This window comes from Scheffersomyces spartinae, assembly GCF_019049425.1.
Source record: "Scheffersomyces spartinae strain ARV_011 chromosome Unknown scaffold_9, whole genome shotgun sequence".
NCBI classification, from domain to species: Eukaryota; Fungi; Ascomycota; class Pichiomycetes; order Serinales; family Debaryomycetaceae; genus Lizanozyma; species Lizanozyma spartinae.
In genome coordinates this window covers 82,694-109,479 of record NW_025065056.1, presented here as the reverse complement: position 1 = coordinate 109,479, position 26,786 = coordinate 82,694, and the positions used below count along the sequence as shown (strand labels likewise).

Here is a 26,786-nt window from a genome sequence, read left to right as displayed (position 1 = left end):
AATTTTGGTGGGAATGGGAAACTAGTAAGGTAGAGCTAGATTAAGTAAGACATTAAGTAACCGTGTTCATGCAGGCTCGCTGCCTGTTGTGTATGTATTTAATCTGTGAAGAGCATGTATGATGTATGTAACGTATAACAGATGTTAATTCCTTTATTTTGAAACAACTGGTGGCTTATTGTTTTTCCTTAACGACACATAAAGAAGAATCACGTTCCCAACCAAACAAACACTCAAGAAACTAAACCCTATCCAAGTCATAGCCTGAGCCCTACCACCTCTGCTTACGTCAACAACAGTAAGTGAACTTGGTCCCACAAGATTTGAAGCACTAGTCAAACTTTGAGACTGAAGCATCGACCCAAGTCCACTAACCAAGACGTTCCCAAACAATAGCACGCAGTTAAGTTTACGCATTACCAACTGACCAGGAAGAATTGTTGTTGCACACCAAACATTATTGAAGAACCCTATCAAGGTCAATATCAATGTAGATATAAGCAAATTTTGATGGGTAGCCGTGTGATACTTTTGAGCCAACTTAACCAAATCTAATTGATCCTGTGAAGAACTAGAGGGTATAAACTTGACTCCGGCAAACATAGATAAACTGCTGAAGTCATTATATGGTGCACAGACGTAGTGATCGTTATCTGCGTAACCCGCACACGCACTAAGATAACCTACGCGAATCGTCATGTTGGCCAACTGAGCTGATGAGTTGGCCAGACGATATGCAGCTTGGATATTAGGGTATAATGTAGATGTTTGGTTGTAGGAGAATTGGGCAAGGTATACATTTGAATATGTGCCTGCAGTATTAGAGCATCCCATAAGGAGGAACCCCTGTAGGAATACGGTGATAAAGAGCAACACGCAAATGAAGTACCTAGGAATGTTAAGAAGGGCACCTAGTAACATAATGGAAATGGGTGGGTGGCAGTAGAAACTGGATAATAGAGGTAATAACAGTATCGTGTGCAGATAATCCACCTCTTATACTACATTTTCTACTACATCAATGTTTCACATTAGTCACAGTATTAATTCATTCTATCGCTTGTTTGAAACAAACCCACCCACAAATACAAACACCAAACGAAGAAGCAACAACGTCAATGCAGCTGCTGTGAACGGATAAAAGCCTTCAACAAACTTTCTTAGTTTGAAATCTGCTACCACCGTTTTTGTATTGTTGTCTTCAAACGTGCCATACTTAAAGAAATGTTCCATTCTGGTATCTTTCTCGTACCACAATTTAAAAAGCCAATTTTCAAATTCTTGAGTCACCTCAGATGGTAGATCATCAATATCAACACTGAGGTCTCCCAATGGTATATCCTTAATGTTTATCAGTTGGAAATAAAAATGCACCGAAGCAGGGCTGTAGCCCAATAAAAAGTACCGTTTTAAACTATATTTTTCTTCACCACATTCAGTTGCTTTCAAGTCACTGTATCCAGTAGTAACATCGTATACTACCAGGATCGATTGATCTAACATTCTAAGCAGATGCATTAACCCCCGAGCACGGGGTAACAATACGTGTTTCAAGGGTGCAAGTCCCTTACCCTTACAAAAGGTATCTGATCTATTTCTAGTGTTTTCGGAAACCACCGTCCCCTCAGGGAAAAGGATGAACGAGTAAGGAAGCAGTTTCTCAGGTCTCAACCCTTTAGGCCAACTAACTATACGTGTAGACGATGACGACGACGACAACGACGATGATGACGACGACGATGATGACGACGACGATGATGACGACGTAAACGAATGTAATTTCTTTACTCCCGTATCTGGACCTAATCCTCTAGCATTGGCATCAATATGCAATAATTTATTGGTCATGACAATCTTATCCTTTTCCCATTTCCGTGATAAATATATGAAATTAAACACCTTCATCCCACTACCCAAAATAGGAATCTTGGATAAATCCTTCAAAAATATAAACACCTTATCACTCATATCAGCGGAATAGTTTATGAACCAAAGGAACACCCAATCAGTGTAGATTTGATGATTGGATATAAATACCGAATTGGGATTAAGAATCAGATGTAGTTGACCATCCACAATCTTAAAACTATTCAATGATGGCATAGTTTCAGCATCCCATGTTATGTAGATCTTACAGGGATTGATGATACTCGATACAAACGCTATCAATTGGAAAAAGTTGGTTTTGGAATTCCCCATTAGAACATATGCCAATTCAGGATAGTTCTTCAAGAGCGCTGTACTAATCCATAATGTATACCGGCAGCAGATAACCCCCAATACAAAGTATACTCCAATTACAATTGTCCGAATCACCACTACGGGGATAGAGTGTTTGATGGTCATTATCATGTGTAGCACCCAATTACTAACAATCACTAGACGTTAATGGTTGTTATGTAGTTGTGTCTAAGGGTGCCCTAAATAGAGGTGGCAAGTGTTGAAATTACATCCGGTTGTCGCCAGTTTATATCCGAGCATGAGGAATACGATGCACATGCTGTATGCAGTATATAGATCCTGGTTTAAGATGTGACTTCCCAATTGGGGACTCAACAATAACGGCTCACGGAGATACTAGGTATACATACATACTTGTGTTCACAAACTGGCTATTACGTAGTTGACATCCTTTCCGGTACGTTGTGTGATGATGTTGGCAACATCACTTTTTAGTGTGTAGAACGGGAGAAGTTCATCTCAGATCAAACCGTTAAACCCGTTGTCACGTGAGTGTGGGGATAAGCCATTGGGGTTATGTGTACAACATAACGTTTAATGTAGCGTGCACGTACTCCGAGCATTACGTAATAATTACATTACACTCTCGTTTGTATTTACTGATAGCACCGCGCTGATCATCAGGTACAAGACTTATGACTCTACAGGTCGTGTCCTGTACCCCGGGAACGGCTCCGTTATATATGGAGAAGAAAGTCAACTAGCCAAAGCTTAACCCATCCCAACTACCAATATACAATTCCTTATGTTTACAGTTGAACCATGTCTGAACACAATAAGCACAATGAAAATGACGACGGTTCCATTTCCCTCGAATCTATTGAGTCTAACTATCCGATAGAAAACGTCATACCTTTACACCAAGAAGACAATAACACCCAATCACTGCTGCAACTCAACAATAACCAAGTTGGTAGAACCACATCATCGTCTTCAAGATCTTTAAAGTCTACTAAATCTCATAGAATACCCATTAAAGATAGAAGAGGGTTATTGGGAAAAATCACTCTATTACCAGAATACGATGATGCTAGAGAATACCCCAATAGTGTCAAATATACCATTGTAGTGGTTATAGCCTTTGCATCACTTGCTGGTCCCTTTGGGACTTCAATCATGTTACCAGCAATCGATGACATCGTCAAGGATCTTCATACCGATGAAACCATGGTCAATATTTCAGTGGGTATATACTTATTATCTTTGGGGATCTTTCCTATTTGGTGGAGCAGTTTCCTGGAACGTTATGGTCGTCGTACGGTTTATTTGGTCAGCTTTACATTATTCTTTGCATTCTCTGTTGGTGCAGCCTTTGCTCCAACCATATCTGCATTAATAGGTCTTAGAGTTCTCCAAGGTGGATGTTCGGCTTCTGTCCAAGCGGTAGGTGCTGGAACCATTGGTGATTTGTTCATACAACAAGAAATGGGTAGGGCCATGGGTCTCTACTATTTAGGACCGCTCCTTGGTCCATTTTGCGCTCCAATCATTGGTGGGGTTGTTGGCCAAGTCTGGGGTTGGAGAGCTACTCAATGGTCGTTGGCTATTGTTTCCGGTGTTAATGTCATTAGTATCTTGTTCTTATTACCAGAAACGTTGAGGAAACCAGACGTCTCAATATTAAGGAATCAACAGGATGCTCTTGAAAAGGATCAAGATATTCACACGCAGTCACTGCAACAACTACAACAACAGATTAATATTGACGAATCGGCAATCATTGATCCAGTAATGCCCTCTTTGTCCAGATTATCAACCAATATGTCTCAATATTCTCGAAGATTGGCAGCTGAAGCTCTTCAAGAGGACCTTCAAAGAACAAAACTGAGATTAGAGGAACGACAAGGACGACAAAATACATCTAAATGGGAAAATACCAAACATACCTTGTATGATTTGTTTGTGCGTCCAACTCATAGTCTTATTCTATTATCTCATCCTCCAGTTGCATTGGTTATTACATACTCAGCTATTTCATTCATGACACTTTATTTCTTGAACATGGCCATTTCATGGTCGTACGCTAGAGAACCGTATAATTTTAAGGTCATTATAATTGGGCTAATGTATATCCCCAATTCAATCACTTATATTATTGCTTCAGTTCTAGGAGGAAGATGGATCGATAGATTGTTAAGAGACTATGCTAAGACTCATAATGGAAGATTAGATCCGGAATCAAGATTAAGTTGGAATGTGGTATTAGCAATCTTTATGTTCATGCCAGCTTGTTTAATTTTTGGTTGGACTATTAAATATGGCTGTCATTGGGCAATTCCTTTGATAGGCACAGCTCTTTTCGGTGCAGCAACAATGTTACTAATTGGTGCCATGGTAACTTATCTAGTCGATACCTTACCAGGAAGAGGTGCAACTGGTGTTGCATTAAACAATTTAATCCGTCAAATCTTTGCTGCTGTTGCAACGTTTGTTGTTGAGCCCATATTGAGTAAAATTGGCCAGGGAGTTCTATTTAGTATTCTCAGTGGTATTTTGCTTGTTTCATCCGTACTTCTTTTAATCGTTAAATGGAAGGGTCAGTACTTTAGAGATCATTCCAAATTGGCTCTGTTATACGAGAAGTTGTAACAGAATGTTCTTAATAAATTAATACTTTCTATTATTGGCTTTCTCCTGTATGTTGAATAAATCATCAAATTTATAATCAACACTAACACCTTCATATTTCAAATCATTTAATTGTTGTACAACAATTTCTAAGAATTCATTAAACAAATCCTTTTCTTTAACTTCATAGTTTTGAACACCTGTATCGGGATCAATGGGTCCTGCCACTAATAACGTACCATATAAATGTCTCTTAATGGCAACAACAAGTTTACCGACTTCATTGACGCACCAGTTGATTAATCCACTAGAGTCATTGCGGTGGTGATCATTATCTCTTTTAAGTAATGGAATAAAATATTCTCGATATACTCCAATGGTTCTTTTAATGATGCAAACGTTAATGATTACCAAATTGGATAGATAGTTAACAACATCAACCTTTGTGGATCCTTGAACACTTATAACAAGTCGAGAAATCGTTTGAGCTAAATATGTAGACATTGAATCCAAATATGTTTCAATCCCCTTTTGTAACTCTCCAAAGGCAAAGAAATAATCGATAATTTGATACACTTCTTGGGGACTCAATACTCCAACACGTTGTTCCAAATCAAATTCAAGAGATTGTTGAACTTGAAAATGACGACTAGTAAGTTTCAAATTAATCACATCAACCAATAATTTGATTTCTTCCACAATTTGTGAATCTTTAGGTAACATATTGATATCCTTTTCTAACGATTTAAGTTTATTCTCAATATATTTGATTAACCCAACTGATTCATTATATCTATTGTGGGCCAATTCAACATCAATTTCATCAAACTTTTCATCAATTCTTTTCAATTCAAATAAAATTATTGATTTCTTATCATTGTCAGCATAAGGAGAGCTATTGTTCAACTCTAAAGATCTATTACGGGAATGAACCCGTGCTGAAATATCTTGTAAGACATGAGTTGATGGAGACCCTGAACGAGGAGATCCAGCCATATCTTCTCTTGAAGGACTTTCTAGAACACCAGAGTTTCTTAAAGATTTACGCAACAGTCTAGCACCTTCATTTTCATCGGCTTGAGATGTTTCATTAATTCGTTCTTGTTGAATTAATTCATCCTTACCCTTTTGATATGCTTCCATTATTTTACTATAATGGTCAATTCTATCTGTTTGGTAAATATAACTTGATTGATTTGATTTAATTTGAATCAAATATACTTTACCATTTGCTTGCGAACTATTATTACTAACCTTGTCAGATTGGACCTCAATAAGCTTAACATCTTGTAATGGCCAGCATTGTGCAGCCGTCAATCTTGATTTCCCATCTTTATTATTCCTTTTAATTGCAATTAAAAGTAAATCATTTAACACAAATATATGAGTTGGTTTTGTCAGTTTCCAAGTACCCATATTAACTTCAAACCATCTTCCACTTTCAGCCAACACATGTCTTCCAGGAATTGGTTGAACAAATTTAGAGGCTCCTTCAACATGTTTAAATAACGAATTCAATTCGTTGGCCCAAATTTTCTTAAGTACCACGATTGACGATCTATCTTTCCTTGTGGACGAAGTGCTATTATTGTTGGTCATTAATTTAAGACTTTGAAATTGACCCAGACCCAGACCCAGACCCAGATGTCTAAGTGGTGGGGTCAGGTTTTTATCTTCACTTTCTAACTCGATTCTTCTTTCAGCTGCTTGTTTAAACTCATCAAGAACAATGTATAATTCTTCCTTGATTTCTCTCACATGCATCAATTCCTCTTGAGTTACCTTCAAGTCATTCATTAGTTCCAATATATTTTTTTGATTCTGGTTGATATTCAGCTTGATTTGACGATCAACCAAGTTCCTTTGCTGAATCAAAGATCTATAATAATCATCTATCTCTGTGGCTGTGGCATTGGCCAAATCTCTAGTAATCCGATGTTCAACATCATTGTTTGATACAATCAGTGCCCCATCAATAGCAATATTGGGCACAGGAGGTAAATTAGATCCATCAAAGACTCCTTTGCCTCTGGCTTGTGACATAGCAGACATATGGATACTCATTCTCCTATTGGTCTTCTTGGAGACAATACTGGGTGCATACCCACCACCAGCCTTTTGTCCGTACTGACTTTGACCACCTCCCATGACACTAAGATAGTCCGGCTCGTCGTCATCGTCTCCAAAGGAAACTACTGACTTGTTGTCCGCGTACGGGTTGCTCTTGTTGTTGTTGTTGTTGTTTGACTGGGATACTTGCCATGCGGCCTTTGATTTCCGTCGTTGTGCTGTAGAGGAAGGTACTGCCAACATATTTTGGTGCCGCAAAGTTTACGAGTGTTGTGTTATTGAATCTCCGTCTCAATTGCCCTATATGGTTCTCGTAATTGTCTCGATCAATCTCGTATATTGACTGTATTAGTGTAATATACACCTAGTATGCTTCCGGTGTCACCAAGTGTTTTGTTCGATTATGCTTTTAATTTTATGATAATCCCACGACCTTTGAGATGTTGCACAAAACAACTGTAGAAAAAGTTGGTTCATTCCATCTTAGTACTGTTACTGAAAACAAGTACGTTTGTTCCATCAGAACTTGTGTTAAGTGGAGGTGTAAATAATATAGTTCATATTACGACAGACAGTGGTGGTGCTTCCGTTATGTCACTAACAAGCACTGAATTGAATTACCTTATTTGGCGATATCTACAAGAGTCTGGCCATGAATTGGCAGCTTTTGCCTTGGATAAAGCGTCGAAGTGTCTGAATTACGAACAAACTTTAGCCGTAACCAAAGTGAAGCCAGGATGTTTGGTTGATTTGGTGCAACGGGGTATACTTTATACTATGACAGAGTCCAAAATACCGGGGAACGAGGTTACTCTGGAAATGTTATCCTTATTAGGAGCACTAGAACAACATCAGCATCAACAATATCAAGATGATATAGAGAATGAACAATCTGAAAATGAAAGGTTTCTTCTGGTTATAGAGGCGAAAAATGGTTCCCGTAATGCAGAAGAAGATGTTGATGTTGAGATGAATGAGGAACCATCGATAAATAATGATAATAATAATAATAATAAGCAAGAATTACCATCACCACCAGAGGAGCCCCCAGTACCTACAACAATTGAGACTCCGTTTACAACAAAACATATAAAACCATTAGTATCATTTTCTTCGAGTATTTGTTCTGATTGGCATCCTGGATCTGAAGCTTTTGCTTATGGACAAGAAAGTTCTCTGGCAGTCATTAGTGCCTTTAAAGATGGTGAGATTGCTGAAACAGTCAAACTCAATCATTCAAGCGCATTAAGTGGAAATAATGAGATCAACATTGTATCATGGTCACCTAATGGGAACGTTCTAGTTACTTGTGGAGGTTTTGGTGATTTACGTGCATGGTCGCCTGACGGAAAGCTTCGTAACTTGGCTATTAATACCATTGATGAGCCTACAACGACTACGACTAGTAATGCTGCTGCTACTGCTGCTGCTACTGGTGGTGGTGCTACCGCAAGTACTTCTCCAGCTGATGGTCCTAAGAATGGAGATACTGGTACTAATAATAATATTAATACCAATGCTAATAATGGCAGCGTTAATAATAAGGCTCTGAAACTAATATCTTCACTTATTTGGAATGATAATGGTCAATATCTTTTGACCATTGACGTGAACGGAGAAGTTTGTCTCAGAGATGGTACCAATTTGAATGTCATTCATCATCTAACATGCGCCGTTTCCAATGGAGTCAGCATTGATGCTTGTTGGTTAGATGATTTCAAATTCTCCGTATCAACCTCAAAGAATACCATACGAATCTTTAGTATCACCAATACTCAATTGTCAATATTTGGACTCCCACAAATAGAGGTATCACCTATTGGTCTCTTAAGTGGACATGAAAATAGCATCACTTTGATCAAGTTCAACCCTATTTCAAAACTATTGGCTTCATGTTCTGATTATGATTATATCATTAAGGTGTGGTCCAGCAATTCTTCTACAGACCCTACAGTTCTTAATCAACGTGGGGGAGCGCATTCACAAGACGCGGACTTAATACTTCATAGTTCACCCGTGGTGGAATTGAAATGGCTAAGCTCTCGTCATCTTTTGAGTGTATCCATGGACGGAATCCTTAATGTATGGGATGTTAACACCGCTTCCTCATTGATCAGTAGTAAATTGTTTACCACTAATGAAAACTTTCATTATGATGAAGAAGATCATGAAGATGGTGATATTCCCAAAGAAATACTTGTTTTCAATTGTGCTGTCACTAAAGATGGGAAATGGCTTGCAATTGGTGATAGTTTAGGAAGGGTAACCATATGGGACATTTCATTCGACCATTACTTTACTTCGACCACAGCTGATACCAAAACCACTCGAAATACCATTCATTGTGTTGGGATATATGAATTGCAGTTACCTGAAATGGCAGATACTGCCAGTGCCATAGGAATATGTGATTTAAAATGGGATTTCACTAGCACCAAGTTATCTGTTTCGTATATGGGCACTACTAGTTTGATATTTGAGTTCAACCCATGATCGTTCGTTGTATTATTATTATTATTATTATTATTATGTAAACTATTATTATTTAAACTCTTAATATTGTGTAAACTATTCAGTAGCAGAACTGGCAATGGTGCTTACAGTTTCAGATACCATGGACGCAAGATTTGAGGCCTTCTTAGCAGTAGCACTAGTAGATGGGATAATCAAATCTATATAGCATGTAGCCAATGAAACCAAAGCAAACACGATTCTTAGTAAAGGTGGTTGGTCAGCAGAACTTTCGGATTTCACCTTGTAAACAGGTTCGTTCAAATATGCTTGAACGGCAAGGAATAGCGACGACCAAGATAATAACTTGTTTCTCATGAACATAGCTGCCATTGGTAACGTTTGGGCGATCATGGCACTGGCTTCAGGCTTTGTTTTAATGGGAACATGATGGTAACTGGAACACATTGTTAGTAGATGATGGAAATGGTGATATCATTTTCATAGCACATACGGAATAACCAAATCTTCTCTCTTCTTCGAAGACATATTGATTGTGTATGATGATTCAAGGTTGGTTGTACGTTGACTGAACGATGAAAATTAATTTTCGTTTGATAATGAATTATTTTGTTCGTGCGAGAGCCAAGTCGCTCTGGCGATAGTACGACCCCACAATTGTAACGATCATCGCCCAACAGTGTTTGGCCGTAGGGGACACCCCTACACCACCATTAGTTTTCTCCCATAGCTTTAGAGCTTTGACACCTAATTCTCTTATAATTGAAGTATCACTTGCGTCGAGAGGAGTATCTAGACGAATTAGTAGGCACCAGATCCATTTCGACAACGATATTCGGGTTCCAGTACTCAACCATTTGGTGGCATACACCACTAGTCGCAAGGTTGTAGAATGATCTAACGAGAAAAAATGTGCAATTGGTGGTGGACTTTGGTCGAGCATCGCTGTGCGCCATTGTTTTCCTGTCGAAGGAATAGGTTCTGGCCACGACCGAGGAGTTAGTCGACCTAATCTTTGAAGTTGAGTTAATTCTGCTTTAATCGACTTAAATTCCGTTTGGAAATTGAACTGCCATTGAACTAAAGGTTCGATCTCTTTTTCATTGTTCTTACTGTTATGTTGATCGCTGTATAACTCTTTAGTGTCATTCCCTATTTGTTCACCGTCTTCCAAAGCAAGTAGATCTCTTCGAACGGAGTAGAACACCGAAGTTTCGGATTCAGCTTGTTTCCTCACTGATGCCAAGTATGTGTATGCATCCTGAGTATCCTGGTCCACTGTGTCACCTTCGGGTAAGGGGAATGCGCTCAGTTGGCCGAACTGTTCATCAATCGGTCCCTCCAGTGTTGGCAATGACATTATGAAGATGGAGAGGCATTGAAGATGGGATTGGATTTTTTTCCACGATCAAAATTAAGTCGACCCCAATTCGAATCGAGGGAATGGCCAATTTACTTCCACAACAGTATACAATATCAGCAGGAACTTTAATATTACTTGATAATAAATGTCCAAGAGACCTCGTGAAGATAACGTAGATCCTTCTTACAATGAAAATACTAGCACTACCTCCTCGATAACTTGCAATATGCCTCCATGTGTTGCCGTAACCTTTAACAATTACTACGACTACGAATCACATATAATACAACATCATAATCATAAATGTCTGCAGTGCCAAAAACGATTCCCGTCCACGGCCATTTTAGATATTCATATTGAAGAGAATCATAGTATGTTATGGACTATTCGAGTAGAAAGAGGTGATAAAGTTTTCAAGTGTTTTGAATGCACGAAATTATGTCTGAGTGCTCAGAAACGAAGGTTACATTTGATAGATAAACATAACTATCCTAAGCAATTCCATTATAATATTATAAACACGGGGTTATAGAGAACCATACTCTCTGCTTCTTTTTGGAAGTCACGTGATTGGAGGCGCCGTACTAACAACTTTACGTCTCTTCTTTGGTACAACGGCAGGAGCACGTTTTAGTTGGGCAATGATTCTAGCATCGAAGTTCGAGTCGCACGTAGGACATTTCCCATCGGTTGGTATTAAACTCATAATACATAGACATATCGAACAAACATAACCTAAATCAACAGATTTTCCCGTAACAAAACAAGAAGCTCTATAATTAACGTTTGAGTTGGTTGGAAGAATGAATAATGGTCTCACTGAAGGTTCAATGAAAAATGCACTACTTAACACTTGTATTAACCCCTTTGGGTCTTCTATCTTTAGATAAACTCCATTGGTGGCATCTGATGCTTGTTGTAAATAAGAAGAATTCTTTGCTCCTAATTTAGCCACATCTATGCTAGTTTTAATCTTTTGAGCAGCAAAGATGGAATTCATTATTGGTATATATTTAAGATCATCAGTATCATCAGCAGATACCACAAGAATTCTAGATTTAACGTTGGTAGATGATAATTGACTCGAATGACCGGACCCATTCGAATTTCCTGTGCCTCCACTATTATGATGATGCTGACTATTAGTGGTATTATTTATTGCTGATTGGGTTGTGGTTCGAATCGATTGGTCCAAAGTAAGCATACGATGAGTATAAGTTAAAGCCATACTTAAAGCTCCTGCCAATGTTGATACGGCAGAATAACTTTTCTTATTATTCCTTATCTGTTCCAATTCAGTATTTAAATCTTGTAATACGGCTTCATCAACCACTCGAAATTGTCTATACATGTTCATGGTAATCAACGTAGGTTTATTCCTTTGTTCCTCGGTTCCGTGAACTGGACTTGGATAAAGAAACTTGGATCCGACGGGTGAACTAACAATGAATGCCACTTGGTTGGAATTGTTTAACGATAAATGGGCATTAAGAAATACTAGTAATGATTTAGTCACTTCAACTATTGATATCTGATCTCGGAGTTGGAACCAGGATCCCGGAGAAATGTCTAAAATTACCGTAAGAAGCGATGGGTCATCAGACACAGTCTCCACGGTGTCAAGATCATTGAATACATTATCTGAAATAGCATCCATAACTGTATAAAGTTAATGATGAACCATTTAAGTACCATGAGGTTCCATCTTTCATTATTATTGAGCTGAAGTCGTGTGCGACTCTATTCATAGGCTCATGAAAATGACCATAGTATTATTATACATAGGCATAGAGTTTCCACAGCAACAGTACTGGCATAGTGGTTAGTGCAGTAGTAGTTATTAGTAAAGTTAACTGTTTAAGTATTACAATTACATTATTTTCTTAATAGCTTGTAGTATTTGAAGCTATATATATGCCCTTTTGGTATGTACACTACTTTTGTTATATAGTAACACCTATTCACCAATATCTTCATACCAATCTTCAGGTCTTTCCTTAATAAACTGTTTCATCAATTTCTTACATTCCTCATTGTCCAAATTAATAACCTCGATTCCCTTTGACCGCAAGAGTTCTTCTGCACCTTTGAAAGTCTCGTTCTCTCCCAACACGACTCTCTTAACGCCATATAAAATACATGCACCAGAACACATATCACAGGGTGATAAGGTAGTATACATGGTACAGTTCTTGTAAACGCTACCCTTTAATCTACCGGCATCTTCTAATGCAGACATTTCACCATGTAAAATAGCTGAACCCTTTTGAAATCTCATATTATGGCCACGACCTAAGACAGTACCATCTTCCGCAATCAAGGCACCTCCGATAGGGACTCCACCTTCTTCATAACCTGAAATGAATGTTAGTAACAGATTAATAGTCTATTTAATCCTTTGAAGGTTGTTGGTACACATACCCTTTCTTGCTTCTTCAAGAGCAATTTCCAATCCTTTTATATCGCTGAACCCCATAATAGACTTCCAAACTTGATAAGTAAAATAGACAATACCTAATACCGCAACTCCAGCTGTAACGGTTAGCATGTACAAGTTCAACTACGATGTAAAGTATCATCACCTTTTAGCATCACTACTTTTCAGCCCGCCCAACGGTTTTTTGGTTCGTGGTACACGACAATTGGTAGGTAGTGTGACTACTATTACTACTTCTCCACACTTCATTTGAAGACGTTCAAGTACCCACTACGATCACCAACAATAAGACTGATCCCTGACGATCTTTCAACAACAGAGATCCCCGTAATGATATCGTTGAATAGTGGACTACCGCCGTCTCCTCCTGCTCTTCCCATTGGATCTTGCACTTGCTGTGCGAATATTAGCGCAGGGTATACAGTGTGAACAGTGAAGGGAGATTCCGTTGCTGTTGACGGAATAGAAACGGACAGTTTTAAATCGTTCAAGTTCCAAATAACAATGCTCCTCCCACTTGTAGCCGTAGTAAGACTGTTCTTATGCTGTTGAGTACAAGTAATGCCTCTGGAGGATTCGGACTTTTCACCTACCTCCGGAATGCTATTATCACTGACTTCAAGATTGGCAATGATATCTTCAATGTTGAGGTTGATAAGGTCAGGACTTACTTCCTCTAAAGTATACACTTTCTGTCCATATTCAACAGACATCAAGTCATACCCAAACTTACCATTAACATAACTGCGAAACACTTTGGTACATTCAAATGAAGGTATTTGCCAAACAGTGACGTCTGGAACTTCTGAAGTAGTGGTAATGGAAACTTGACTAACATCCTGACCATTGGTCGATAGTAACGAAATGTTAGATATTCCGGGGTTTCGTGCTCCATTATTGGTAACTCCATTAGATTCACCATCACCACCTTCAAAGTCATCTATTCTATAATCAAGTCGCCATGACTTTAACAATTGTTTGAATCTCAAATCCCAGAGACACAAATATCCATTGTCTGTTCCAACTAGTAACCAAGTATGTTTGTTATCAACTACAAACGATCTGGTAACTCCAAAGATCACTGGATTCTCTAATTTGTAGACTTGAACCATTCTAACAATGTCAATTCCTAAAATATAACTCTTTGAAGTGATTCCAATGATCTGATTAGTGGTGGTTAGTGAAAAGTACTTCAAATCAATAATAAAGTCGTTGTCGTTCAATTGCAAGCTTCTAATAGTTTGGAATTGAGAATACTTGACAATTTTATTAGTCTTCCCTCTTGTGAATAGAACTTTCAATATTCTTAACATCCCGTCACTGGTGGCAACTGCTAAGATCGGTCTATTAGGTAAGAATTCCATAGCAGTAATTGAAGAGTCCAATTTATGCAGTAATTGCGGAGCCTTGACAGTTATATTCTTCTCCAACTTTAAGGTATCCCATACCTTAAGATAACCATTTTCTGAGCTGGTAACCACAAACTCATTGGATGAGCATACAGCAACATTGGTAATTGCATCAAGATCCAGAGAGTTTTGGTTGGTATTAATAGAGGCAACCCGCACGCCTCTAAAGGTAGACTTATCGGTGTTATTTTCTTGTAGATTCTTCCAAGCTGGTCCAAACTCAGCAAAGTCATCAATTAACGGTTCAACATCAATCGATGCTAAATAATTGAGAATATTTGGATTATGGCCACCATAACTATGTTTCATTACGGCAGTTGCAGCTTTATCGTTAATTTTGAGAAGTTTTCGAATGTTTCCATCGTTTGCTCTGGTTATATCATTAGCCAGTAGACCACCAATGACTACTAGTTCGGATTTGTCCATCATCATGTCACTATTCCCCAAAGAGAACGCCGAAGAGTTCGAAGCTAAAGACAGTCTGTGCTTCCTTGGACCTGACACTCTAGTATGAGGATGCAGTGAGTGTAATGCAGTGTTATGACTTAACTCCATTTCTCCAAACACATTTGCTTCGACTGTTTGTAAAGATGCTTTAATCTTTGGTATTGTGGGGAGCATAAGTGAGTTTCGAGACTCTAAATTATGCAAAGATTCAGAATCACTAGGAATTGAAGCCTCTATATTTGTTTCTATCATTCTTAATGCTTGAGGAACAGGGTCTGATTTAAAGAAAACATCATAAAATATATTTCTAGGACTAATGTCCTTACTTAAATTGAAAACTTCCTCTTTCTCCTTCTCCACGTCTTGGAGCTTATGGTTCTTTTGATGTGAAAGAGCTAAACCTACATGAGAAATATAGCTCTTTAAGGCTAATAATTTCCATGATTCTTTCTCATCTAACCCCACAGATTTCAATTTAGAGAACCACTTCTTGTCCTCTGGTGATAACGGTATAGAGGACCCATTAGAAACCACAGATGATGAAGATGTCGTCTGCAGCTTGCAATCTTTACTAGGGAAATATAAAGACTTCGATAAGTCCTTTGGTACTTTGATACCGTTCGATCTGGTGGAACTGGTTTCACTATGTGGGTTATTTTGTTGCCAAAATAAAGATTTTGAAGAGGCCAGGTTGTTCCAACCCATAGCCAGCTGATAGCTCTGATGCGTTAGAGGTTTGGTTAAACTTGGATATAAGGTCTTCCAACTAATAAAAGGGATATCGTAGTTCAAGTACCCCTTAATCATGGGGTATAAGAAACAATATCTATCAGCATTGGTTAGGTTTTCATTAATTGCAACAATAATAGCAATAACCGATTGTCTTATCCATTTGTTAGGATGCAAAACATAGCATAACGTATGGGAAAGTATTTCCTGATAAATGGAAATTGCATTGAAATCAGTCACGGGGTTAATTAATTTTTCACTGATAAAAGTGTAAAATATTTCCAACACTTGAATAGTAACAAATTGTTCAATATCGCTCAAAGTTTGCACTAATAGTGGGAGTAAATATTGTTCAAACAGTATCAGCCCAATATAAGGACCAATCTTTAATATTGACTTCAAAAATGCTATTCTTAATTCAAAATCAACGTCATTAAGATATGATATAAGATGAGGTAGTATAACATCATTTGTTTTATCCACTCCAAAGAAAATGCATAAAGGGAGAATGTTATTGACCAACGCAATCTTGACCAGGGTACTTGAATCAGTTAATAATGTAACAGCTAATCTTTCGAAATCAGAATCCAATTGCTCCTTAGGCAAATGGAAATAGCTAACTGCACTTAGTTCATCATTAGCCATGGAAAGGAATAATGACGCCTTCCTTCCAGTGGTTGATCGCTTAGGTGTAGTAGTAGATGGTGTATTAGTGGCAGCATCATGAGCCCCCTCACGATTATAACTTCGACTTAACATCCAAAACTTTCTTGATATTAAAGCAAGGGTTGGAATGCAACATGCAAGGGTCGACTTAAGATATGTAATATCCACATTTTTGGAATCTGCATTAGCTAATGCCATAAGTTTTGGTATCAAGTATTCCGGGAATATTAAAGTATTCAAAGGTGAAACTGATGAACAAGTTAATAGGATCGTGGTAGCTGCTTCAAGCGCAAAACTAGCTGCTCGGGCTGACAGTTTCCAATGCTCTGAAGTTGGCCCCATAGTTGACGTTGGATCATTTTGATTGGAAGTTTGCTTAACATATTTTGAATAGGAAATCAAACACTCGTCCACAATCATAAACAAATTGGGTATGCATCTATCCAATTTTGCTTCATCCGAAACCCTCTCTGATAAGGCCACTATCAATTCACATGCGTTTATTTTTGATTGTGGTTGTTTTAACGAATTCATTAATGAGAAAATGTATTGAAGTAATATCAAGGCTGTTTGGTCCAGACGATCGTTCAATTCTATTTCATCCCATTTCTTGATAACATAGTTAGTAGCCATTCCCGGTAGAGACAACTGAACTGGGACTCTGGAACTACCGCTAGTGATACCGCTAGTGCTAGTTGTAATGGGATCATATGCAAATTGGAGATGATATTTAATTGCTTCAAAATTATCATATACTCTCTGTAGCCGTAAATCACTAGGTGAAACATTCTTATCGTGTGCTATTGAATAATAAAGCTTTGTATTGTTAAGATCAGACATGAAGTCATACAAGAAATCATAGAATAAATCTGGGAAAAGAATGCCCCTATAATCATTTAAAATCTTGGAAACTGAAGGTCTTTCATTGGGATCAATGTTTATCAACAGTTGGATGATTTCTCTTATTAACTGGTTGTCAATAGTACTTAAATCAGGTTTATATTCATTTCTCATGTACTTTAAAAGCTGTGATAATGTGAATAAAGGTTCTCCATCCAAATAAAGCTCAGCAATAACACAACCAAGACTAAACAAATCCATTTGATCGGTTAATCTATCTTTACCTGAGAAGATCCCATCATCATCAATATTTTGTATTGGTATATTTGATCCCTTTGATGTGTAAAACCTCTCTGGTGCCACATAACATACTCTTCTATCTGAGCTATCAAAGTAAAACAGAAATTGATTAGGGTTATCTTTAGGAATAAACGTTGGCTTCATATAGTTTGCAAAATCACTTAATAATAGCCAATTGGACGACGTTACCATAAAGTTCTCCAACTTTAAATCTCCATGACGTATATGCATTTCATTATGAATAGTGTCTATGATCTTAAGCATTTGAAACGTTAAAAACAACTTCTCTGTTGGTTCTAAAAACGGCTTCAAACTGATACGATCATAAAGATTGGTCTTAATCCACTGTCGTATCATATAAGCAGCTCTATCAGTTTCAATGATTCTGAACCAGGGTAAAACTATATTACTGTATGACAACCGAGAACAATCTTTAACCGTCAACTCGGTTATATCCTTTAAATTCAAGTTGTTGCCATCACTGGGTGGTTTGATTAACACTTTTATGAGTACAAGAGATCCACTGGCATGGTCAATTGCCTTAATGGTCTTAAACAACTGTTGATTGTTAACAAGCTCAATATACTCTATGTTCTCGAGAAAGTCCACATATGACGATATTGCAACCGTTGGCGCAGAGGGCGCCATCAACGATAGGCGATTCCCCATGGCTTCCAATAGATTTTACAACGTTTAAAAGGTTGTATAGTAGTTTAGAGTTTATTATTAGTGGTTACTATGACTGCCCCTTTGTTAGTTAGTTATCAGGCTTTCCTGTTTATATATGGTAGCGCGTGGTTTTCTCTCTCACAAATTCGCGAAACTTATATGTAGGTAACAGATTGTCTACAATGATTGTTCTTAACAAAGGTTTTAATATTAACACGGATTTTTCAATTATATAATACAAATGACAATGACATGATAAACACCTTAGTTAACCAAAGCAGAAGCAGTGGCAGATTCGTACTTCCAGTTAGGAGGCAAGACAGAGACGGTTCTGTAGTATCTGGCCAATCTGTGGATTCTAGATTCGATCAAAATCAATCTGAACTTAGAGTCCTTGTCCTTTCTGTTTCTTTCCAAGTGCTTTCTGACAGAGACAGCCTTCTTGATCAAGTGGTACAAGTCTTCTGGGATTTCTGGAGCCAAACCGTTGGACTTTAAGATTCTCAAGATCTTGTTACCAGTGACAACCTTGGTTTGGGAAACACCGTGAGCGTCTCTCAACATAACACCAATTTGAGAAGGAGTCATACCCTTTCTGGCGTACTTGGTGATTTGTTCAACAACATCGTCAGAAGACAACTTGAACCAAGAAGGAGCGTTTCTTGAGTATGGAACGGCAGAACCGGAGATACCCTTACCCTAAAACGGAGTTAGTATAATGCTATCATTTTTAGATGATATATACGCAAATCTAATTTCAACGTGACAAAGTTCTTTCATCCTAAATCAGTCAAAACATACACAACCAGTACAAAGCATATGCTGTACAACAATACTGGCGAAAATAGCATATACTAAATTGTAATAGTAGGATATCACTCCAAATCGATAACATACATCTAGTATACTGTATTGCTTTTTCGCAGTAATGTAATGTTGTGTAGTGCAGTGGATTAGAAAAAAAAACTTTGCACTACAATAGATAGTGGTGTCAAGCCAGCTGAATCGTGAGTATGCAATAAGCATCACGGCCAAAAGCACTACTGAAACAAGCTTAAAAGCTGTTCAACTCTTGAACCAGACCTTAAATACGTTAAACCCCCACGTTACCAGAAAGACCCTGAAATCTTAGTGCAAAGTAGCACATGGTTATCATCACTAAATACTATAGTCTTTCCACGATGAGATCAAGCTGCTTCAACATGTTTGGTTTTCACATACAGATGAATGCATACGACCCATTTTGACTGTTTTTTATTATTGGTTGATGTGAAGAAACTAAGGATAACAGATTTACAATAATGAGGGAGTGGACTTTATTTATAGGGTGCGAGGGAAAGACTGAAAATTTTTCACTTAGGTTAGCGCACTACTTAGAGATATTCTCAAATATTCGACTTTACATGCGTATATTTGGGCATGGACTTGGTTAATAAAGACATGAACTTAAGGTTCTTTGTCGAATATATTTGAACAACATGCGCAATATTATTCAATTTTAACTTCAAAGTTGACTTCAATGATAGCGTTAGTTCACTCATGATATGATTGAATGAGCAAATGTAATCGTAATACTTTGTAGAATGGCACGTGACACGTTTGCCATTTTAGTTACTGATGACTACGTCGACGACATTTACAACAAACTATTGAAAGCAGTGATACGGGTTCCTCTTATTATGCTACTATTTATTTAAATGGCTTGACTCTGTAAGCACGAAAAGTCCATTTACGACCGTATAATAAGAATGTTCTAATATGTCGTTTTGTCTCAGTACCCAATTGCTCACTCAATGTTTGCTACTTCCAATATGAAGCATAAAATCCAGAGGAGTTATGTTGAAGTATTCACACTAGTAATCATTCGTCTCTTTGTTATCTTAACACTAACATTATTGCCTCAATGTAACAAACAAATAGCTGGTAGCTTTTCCTACGGTTAAGCACTTTGGTTGCGAAAAGTTGTATTGAAACTATAACAAAAAATTAACTACAACTACACACCACTAGATGACACACAATGAATTGTAATCTATATTATTGTAAAAGAGATTCGATATCCTCGAACTCATCTTCTTCCTCTATCTTAATTAATCTAAATCTAATGTTAGTGTAGATTCCTCTAATGACTATTATTATGATTATACATACTTGGAGACACCTGCCTTGTCTCTGACCAATTCTACGGCCCCGGCATATAACATTCTTCCCTCGTTATTACAGGTTGGAGGAATCCAATAAATCATGACCAAAGGTGATTTCATACGTCCATCGGCCTCAGTTATTGGATATGAGAGGACCACAAATCGAGGCGAATTATCAGGTAACCCATCCACAAGTTCTTCAATGGAGTCAATTATATTATCGTCGTCTTCTCTCTTGACTTCATAAGAAGTCTTATCAATGATATCTGGTGTTCTTGTTAGTTCAGTTCAAGTCAACTCAGTTCAATTCAGTCCAGTCCAGGTTATAGCAGGATTAGCAGTACATACATATGAGAGCCTGAGGGGTGTTTGCTCTAGCACTTGCAAAACGGAACTTGCGGAGATCGCTCAATGTCTCTGGTGAGAAGGTGTATAAGGGAGTGGCCTAAACGTTAGTATAGAGCAAATGATATTGACCAATGGATATTCGTACAATAGTAACCAAAGTAACGGTGCCATTGTACATCAACTCAATAAGTCCCCATATCATTCATCATCACATACCATAGTGGTTGATCTTCAATCTACCTTACCCTTGTACGAATCATTGCGACATTCATAAAAGTAGTTCTTGTACAGGCGATAATGAAGTTTGTGCGAGAGTCGTGTACACCGATACCTAATTAGAAGTCTGTTTTAAGTATGGTTTCTCAAACCAGCCAAATCCAAAACAAACAACATGAAATGGTCCTAACTAAAATGTGCAACGATGCGGTTGTCTATCTATAAAGTGTAATTAGCATTTAATTTCAACGCTCACTCACTTTTGGTATTTATGAACAAATACTATTAATATTGATCCTCGCTATTTCGGTCATATACTTCCATCATTGATTGCACCCACGAACCGATTCCTTCTAAACGCCGTCTTTAATGTCCTTTGCTAGAGAATCCATAAAGATCCCTAGGATCGAGTTCCTCAAGAGTATGTACCATCATTGACCTGCGTAGCGTCACAAGAGATCACTAACACTTTTCTAGACCGTATCTATTTGGCAGCATACGATAATGTACCTGTTGATACAGATTCAACCGTATTCTTCACAATAGAAGATATGCTTTTGTATAACAACTTTAACTTGGACTTTGGTCCTTTACATATTGGCGCCTTGTACCGGTTTGCTGTGCTATTACATACCGTGTTGAATGATGATGCTAACTCAGGTAAGGCTGTTTGCATCTACAGTTCTACCGACCCTAAAATGCGTTCCAATACGGCTTGTTTACTTTGTTGTTACATGGTATTAATCCAATCATGGTCACCTCATCAAGTATTACAACCAATAGCTCAGATTTCTCCTCCATTTATTGGATTCAGAGATGCTGGTTATTCCACAGCAGACTTTGAAATCACCATCCAAGACATTGTATATGCAATGTGGAGAGCAAAGGAAAGAGGTATGATTGATATCACCAATTTCAATTTGGAAGAATATGAATTATACGAACGCGTTGATCAAGGGGATTTTAATGTCATTTCCAAAGACTTCATAGCATTTGCATCACCTATTCAAAAAAGACCACAGTACCTTAATGAACCATTCAAAAAAGTTCTAAGTTTCTTTCAAAATAATGATGTTCAATTGGTTGTTCGGTTGAATTCAAGATTATATGATGCTGATGAATTCACCAAAAGAGGTATGAAACATATTGATATGATTTTTGATGATGGTACTTGTCCAACCATGGATTATGTACAAAAATTCATTGGTGCAGCTGAAACTACAATCAATAATGGTGGCAAAATCGCTGTTCATTGTAAGGCTGGGTTAGGAAGAACTGGTTGTTTGATAGGTGCTCATTTAATCTATACACATGGATTTACAGCTAATGAATGCATTGCATATATGAGAATGATAAGACCAGGAATGGTTGTGGGACCTCAACAGCATTGGTTATATTTGCATCAAAATGACTTTAGAGATTGGAGACATACCATGGTTTTAGATAACCGACCAGATGATTTCATTGGAGGATTATTCTCCTTATGTCCCTATGATGAATTTAAAGCCAGAATGAAACAAGAATCTAGAAACAGGAAATTACAACAAATCAATTCTTCAGCAACCAATATAGATTCTTCTTTCTATACACCAATTAGAAGACGGAAGATTAGTGGAGTTCTTGCATCCAAAATCCATACAGCTGTTCCAACAGAATCACCTGGACAACCAAGAAAGTATCTTGACAGTAATGAGAATTCCGAGATCCATATTAACAATTCTGATGTTGAATTAGATAGTAAAGAGCCACTGGTTGATGGAGTAATTGAAAATAACTTGGATAGTTCTCCAAGAAGAAGAACCTCTGAGAATGATTGGCAAGTATTGAAATCGGCTTCTGCAAACCAAACCCAACCTATTCATTTAACCAAAACTACAACCACCACAACCACTAGAACCATTAGTACTACGTTATCATCATCTCCTCAATCTTCTCCAACACATACCATGAAGATGCAAAAGACCAGAGTGTCTTCTAAGGGGAACATCCAAAAGAATGGTGTCCATAGAGTTCTTTCCGGTGGAGTTAGAAAATCAAGTGGTAGTGGTGGTTCCATACGAAAGCCTTATAATGCTTAGATTGTTTCACTGGAGTTATATTGTATGATTATATTTTGATGTTTTACTTAGTCCCCATTCAGTTCGTTTTATTTAGTTCCATTCAGTTCGTTTTACTTAGTCCCCATTCAGGTCAGTGTCATCATTCATCGTAAACACCTTCAGTAATGTAAAATTCTTCATCTCCATAAGCAAAGGCAAGGACCATGTAGTCCTTAAACTCTAAACTGGTAACCATTGAATCGTCACTTAACTCTAACCATTCGTTAGCGTATGGAGTGGTCTTATCCTTTGCAACTGCGATCCTGATATCATCACTTGATACACTTTCAACCTTGACACTGTCCGCACCAGCACTAGCATCATTAACCACAACGTCATCCTCGTCGAGATACTCTGATTTGGGAACAACAATATCATCATCATCATCATCAAGATGCTCTGACTTGGGTACAGCTATGCCATCTGCATCTTCGTCCACTTCCTTCAAGAGTAAGCCACCACTACCATTAAGGACATCGACCAAATGAGACACCAAGTTTTGCACTGTTTGTTGAGATTTCAAATGAAGATCAACATATGCAACGTAAGTGGCCTTTGACCGCTTATATTTGATGATGGTTGATGAGTCCATTGTAATTGGTAATACTGGCGATACTGTTGATAAAGTTGTATATAATCTGTTAACGTTAGTTAATCTTTTGTATATGAAAATTTGAACTTGAATTCTGCTTTCACCTCTTTTATAAACCCAACCGGATGGCCCTTCCAATATCTTTGGCGGAACACAAACAGTCGGTGGTGACGTTGTACCGACATCTACTACGAAGAACACGAACACTAAGTAACTTTGAGCTATCCCATCTCCATAATGCATCATCTAATGCATCAGGCCATCTCAAACGGGAACACGAAAGGGCCGTTCTAGACCCCGCAAAGTACTTGCAATATCTTCAGTATGAAGTCCAGCATAACATCAAAGACACGTTCCGTCGACCTGTCAAGTCACTGGTCAAGCTAAGAGAACGTATGCTTCAAGGTGTTGAGTTACTTGATGCCATGACAAAGTTACAGTCACCTTTGCAAACAAATACATGGAATAACTTTCTACAAGTGGTATTGGACATGAGGAACGAACGACTACAAGGACAACGGTGGCGAGACGAATACTTGAGCAATAAGAAAGAAATAGAAGCTATAAGAAACCCTATCAAGAGACTGAGTCAAAAGAAGCAAACCAATGGTGAGGAAAGAGTCAAAATGAGCCATTATACGCCCAACCAACAACACAAGCTAATCAAGAAGCAAACCAAAAGGAGCATCGTAGAGGCCAGCTGGTTGACAGGTAAGTATTTAAGACAACTACAGCAACAAGGATTGATCCCCATCCCTTCTAAGTTGGACTATACCAAGGAAGCATATTTGGGAAGCTTATTACCGTTTGAATCCCGAACTGATTCCACGCCCAAATCAATTACATATAAGACCATTAAAGAAGCATATGATCTAGACTATATTGATGGGGTCATCAAACCTGGGTTAGAATATGATATCAATTATCACTTCTATCTCAAACATCTACGTCTTATAGTCAACGAGAAGGGACCCTATGAGGTTAAAATAAAGGAGGTTTCTTCAGCTCCTATCCCGTTCCCGTATTTAAAGCTTCCATTCCCGGATTCGACTAAATCTAGACAGATTTCAATGGATGTGGCCCGTCTAATTAAACATCTGAGGATTCTAAAGGTATGGAAATCAGCTGTAGGTGATGAGAAGGTTCCCGAGAACAAATACCCTGACGGTAGTTATGGAGTTAAGGGTTCTAAGGGGTTCTATCTGACAGAAAGAATGTTTCCCTATAGTTATTACAAGAAATGGGCTAAATGGGAAGGTGAATGGGAATCTATGATTGAAGAGTATGAAGCTAACTCCAAGACTACGGCCGAGCCGACTGCGACCAAGTCTAACTCCGAGTCCCGTGTTAAAGAATGGCTGGAGTTTATAAATATTGCAACCAATGAGTTGGAAAGCGAGTGGCAACAGTTAAGAATGACTCACGTGAATCCTGATCAATTGAAACAAGAACAAGCGGCTTATCAGCAACAAATGATGTACCATTATGATGATATGGTGGAGAAATATAACTCTATAGTGGACCAGATTCACCGTCAACAAATATGGAAACATTCTGAGTTGGTTAACCGAAAGAACCGGGTTCAACGTTCCTTATTATCTTATCTTGAACGAGATGATAATGTTCCACCTTCAAAACGTCAAGGGTTACCTGAAAATGGTAGAATACAATTAGGAAAGACATTGGCTGATATACTAGCAGATAACGAATACCATTCCTTTAAGATGGGACAGAAGTTCAAACGAGAACTTAACTTTAAGGAAATGGATAAGTTCATTCGGATATAGAAAAGATCTTACCTTGTTTATATATAATTATAGAATCATCATCAGTCATTATTACTATAGTACAGTGTCCTATCAAACTATATGACCACCAAAACTGCGATTATCAGTTATATAAGCACCACCACCACCACCACCGTTTGGCTGAACTTGTTCTTGATGATTATCATCATCATCTTCATCTTGTTCATCCACCAAACCACCTTCCTTCTCAACAATTTGGAACTCTTCTAACATTTGCACTAACTCCGAAGTTTCCTTCGGCATCTCCAAACCATCCAGCACACTCAATCCGCTCATCATGGCAACAACCTCCGATAACAGTACACCCTGTTGTTTGAGTTCCTTGTGTTTGGCTATTACATCTTCCAAACTGGTGATGCCATTCTCATACCATGTCAGAGGATAATATTGGGGGAAAGGTGGTGCTATGGTAATGTCTTTCCGAGCAAACAAGGCTTCTCCGGAAAGCTGGCTTCTATAGAAGACCAGAGCCTGATAATGTTCCTTGCAGCAATATTGTGATAAATACGTGGTGGGTAAAATCATAGAAGGTCTCCGTCGATATATCTGGTATTTATCACCAGATTCCAAAGCTCCCAGTAGTCTTCTTGATCTTCCAAGTACTTTGGGAGTGTAATCGCATCGTATATAACCACAAATATGTTCTATGTTTCTTTCTTCAACAAGATCATCATACAGAGTTTGGGTAAAGAACCGACTTAAATACTTGAGTAATGGTTGGTCAACGCATCTGTCCACTAACAATTCTGTAATTAGTAGCTGAAGCCGTGATGCATCTGCCGGAGTAAGCACATCACGGATCGTAAAACTATCCAATTGTGGTACGAACTGTTCAAGCGTAACTATATTCATAAGTAAGTTTAAGGTATAGGGGAAATGGGCAATTGGCAATGGTCGATGAAGAAGGTATATACTACTTGATGGGGGACCAGCTTTAGTGGGGGTAAAGAGGTCACGTGACTACAAAAGTGACTACTGATATGAGGGTTGTTCACTTGCCTAATGTTATGATGTCATTTCAAACCTTACTACTTGTATTACAGCAGTAGAAGTCTATCCTGAAGAATAGATCCTTCGAAAAGAGGTTAATCAATTAATATTGTTGTATAACTACTTTGATTGTAAAATTTTTAATCCAGGTACTAAACACTGTTCCAGGCTATTGGTGCAAATCAAAAAATTAAACACCTTATTGATCAATTAAGCCATTCAGCTTGACTCTGACAATTATTTACTTCTTTAATCCATTCATATCATTGCTATGCAATGTAACCGAGTTGTAGCTTGTTTGTAGCTTGATGAGATATTATTACGTAATAAATACACATAGCTTCTTAGAAGATAACCACCAGAATACCCCATACACCG

At 38.0% G+C, this 26,786-nt stretch overlaps 14 protein-coding genes across 14 annotated transcripts; 4 read left to right on the top strand and 10 right to left on the bottom strand.

The window, feature by feature from the left end:
• Positions 1-1,053: 1,053 nt before the first annotated feature.
• Positions 1,054-2,593, bottom strand: KQ657_005081 (putative acyltransferase; the record flags this gene model as incomplete). Its single annotated transcript, XM_043195725.1, has 2 exons — positions 1,054-2,226; positions 2,588-2,593. 2 exons carry the CDS (start codon positions 2,591-2,593, stop codon positions 1,054-1,056), a joined length of 1,179 nt encoding a protein of 392 aa, XP_043049430.1.
• Positions 2,594-3,003: 410 nt separating this feature from the next.
• On the top strand, positions 3,004-4,830 carry KQ657_005080 (Qdr3p; the record flags this gene model as incomplete). Its single annotated transcript, XM_043195724.1, has 1 exon — positions 3,004-4,830. The coding sequence occupies one exon, from the start codon at positions 3,004-3,006 to the stop codon at positions 4,828-4,830; it is 1,827 nt and encodes a 608-aa protein (XP_043049429.1).
• An 18-nt stretch (positions 4,831-4,848) lies between these two features.
• EXO84 (exocyst subunit) lies at positions 4,849-7,122 on the bottom strand (the record flags this gene model as incomplete). The annotated part of the gene is made up of 1 exon (XM_043195723.1): positions 4,849-7,122. The coding sequence occupies one exon, from the start codon at positions 7,120-7,122 to the stop codon at positions 4,849-4,851; it is 2,274 nt and encodes a 757-aa protein (XP_043049428.1).
• A 348-nt stretch (positions 7,123-7,470) lies between these two features.
• On the top strand, positions 7,471-9,372 carry KQ657_005078 (uncharacterized protein; the record flags this gene model as incomplete). Its single annotated transcript, XM_043195722.1, has 1 exon — positions 7,471-9,372. One exon carries the CDS (start codon positions 7,471-7,473, stop codon positions 9,370-9,372), a length of 1,902 nt encoding a protein of 633 aa, XP_043049427.1.
• Positions 9,373-9,447: 75 nt separating this feature from the next.
• KQ657_005077 (uncharacterized protein) lies at positions 9,448-9,879 on the bottom strand (the record flags this gene model as incomplete). Its single annotated transcript, XM_043195721.1, has 2 exons — positions 9,448-9,787; positions 9,845-9,879. The coding sequence occupies 2 exons, from the start codon at positions 9,877-9,879 to the stop codon at positions 9,448-9,450; spliced, it is 375 nt and encodes a 124-aa protein (XP_043049426.1).
• A 76-nt stretch (positions 9,880-9,955) lies between these two features.
• On the bottom strand, positions 9,956-10,711 carry KQ657_005076 (uncharacterized protein; the record flags this gene model as incomplete). Its single annotated transcript, XM_043195720.1, has 1 exon — positions 9,956-10,711. The coding sequence occupies one exon, from the start codon at positions 10,709-10,711 to the stop codon at positions 9,956-9,958; it is 756 nt and encodes a 251-aa protein (XP_043049425.1).
• Positions 10,712-11,090: 379 nt separating this feature from the next.
• On the bottom strand, positions 11,091-12,371 carry TFB4 (TFIIH/NER complex subunit; the record flags this gene model as incomplete). Its single annotated transcript, XM_043195719.1, has 2 exons — positions 11,091-11,097; positions 11,281-12,371. 2 exons carry the CDS (start codon positions 12,369-12,371, stop codon positions 11,091-11,093), a joined length of 1,098 nt encoding a protein of 365 aa, XP_043049424.1.
• A 300-nt stretch (positions 12,372-12,671) lies between these two features.
• VPS15 (Serine/threonine-protein kinase) lies at positions 12,672-18,211 on the bottom strand (the record flags this gene model as incomplete). Its single annotated transcript, XM_043195718.1, has 3 exons — positions 12,672-13,069; positions 13,136-13,179; positions 13,419-18,211. The coding sequence occupies 3 exons, from the start codon at positions 18,209-18,211 to the stop codon at positions 12,672-12,674; spliced, it is 5,235 nt and encodes a 1,744-aa protein (XP_043049423.1).
• A 264-nt stretch (positions 18,212-18,475) lies between these two features.
• RPS13 (40S ribosomal protein uS15) lies at positions 18,476-19,453 on the bottom strand (the record flags this gene model as incomplete). The annotated part of the gene is made up of 2 exons (XM_043195717.1): positions 18,476-18,910; positions 19,433-19,453. The coding sequence occupies 2 exons, from the start codon at positions 19,451-19,453 to the stop codon at positions 18,476-18,478; spliced, it is 456 nt and encodes a 151-aa protein (XP_043049422.1).
• A 795-nt stretch (positions 19,454-20,248) lies between these two features.
• Positions 20,249-20,922, bottom strand: KQ657_005072 (uncharacterized protein; the record flags this gene model as incomplete). The annotated part of the gene is made up of 4 exons (XM_043195716.1): positions 20,249-20,306; positions 20,363-20,621; positions 20,704-20,800; positions 20,920-20,922. 4 exons carry the CDS (start codon positions 20,920-20,922, stop codon positions 20,249-20,251), a joined length of 417 nt encoding a protein of 138 aa, XP_043049421.1.
• A 366-nt stretch (positions 20,923-21,288) lies between these two features.
• Positions 21,289-22,997, top strand: CDC14 (phosphoprotein phosphatase; the record flags this gene model as incomplete). The annotated part of the gene is made up of 2 exons (XM_043195715.1): positions 21,289-21,340; positions 21,397-22,997. The coding sequence occupies 2 exons, from the start codon at positions 21,289-21,291 to the stop codon at positions 22,995-22,997; spliced, it is 1,653 nt and encodes a 550-aa protein (XP_043049420.1).
• A 121-nt stretch (positions 22,998-23,118) lies between these two features.
• On the bottom strand, positions 23,119-23,610 carry KQ657_005070 (uncharacterized protein; the record flags this gene model as incomplete). Its single annotated transcript, XM_043195714.1, has 1 exon — positions 23,119-23,610. One exon carries the CDS (start codon positions 23,608-23,610, stop codon positions 23,119-23,121), a length of 492 nt encoding a protein of 163 aa, XP_043049419.1.
• Positions 23,611-24,005: 395 nt separating this feature from the next.
• On the top strand, positions 24,006-25,397 carry KQ657_005069 (uncharacterized protein; the record flags this gene model as incomplete). The annotated part of the gene is made up of 1 exon (XM_043195713.1): positions 24,006-25,397. The coding sequence occupies one exon, from the start codon at positions 24,006-24,008 to the stop codon at positions 25,395-25,397; it is 1,392 nt and encodes a 463-aa protein (XP_043049418.1).
• A 72-nt stretch (positions 25,398-25,469) lies between these two features.
• On the bottom strand, positions 25,470-26,089 carry KQ657_005068 (RNA polymerase II subunit B1 CTD phosphatase; the record flags this gene model as incomplete). The annotated part of the gene is made up of 2 exons (XM_043195712.1): positions 25,470-25,872; positions 26,082-26,089. The coding sequence occupies 2 exons, from the start codon at positions 26,087-26,089 to the stop codon at positions 25,470-25,472; spliced, it is 411 nt and encodes a 136-aa protein (XP_043049417.1).
• Positions 26,090-26,786: the final 697 nt, after the last annotated feature.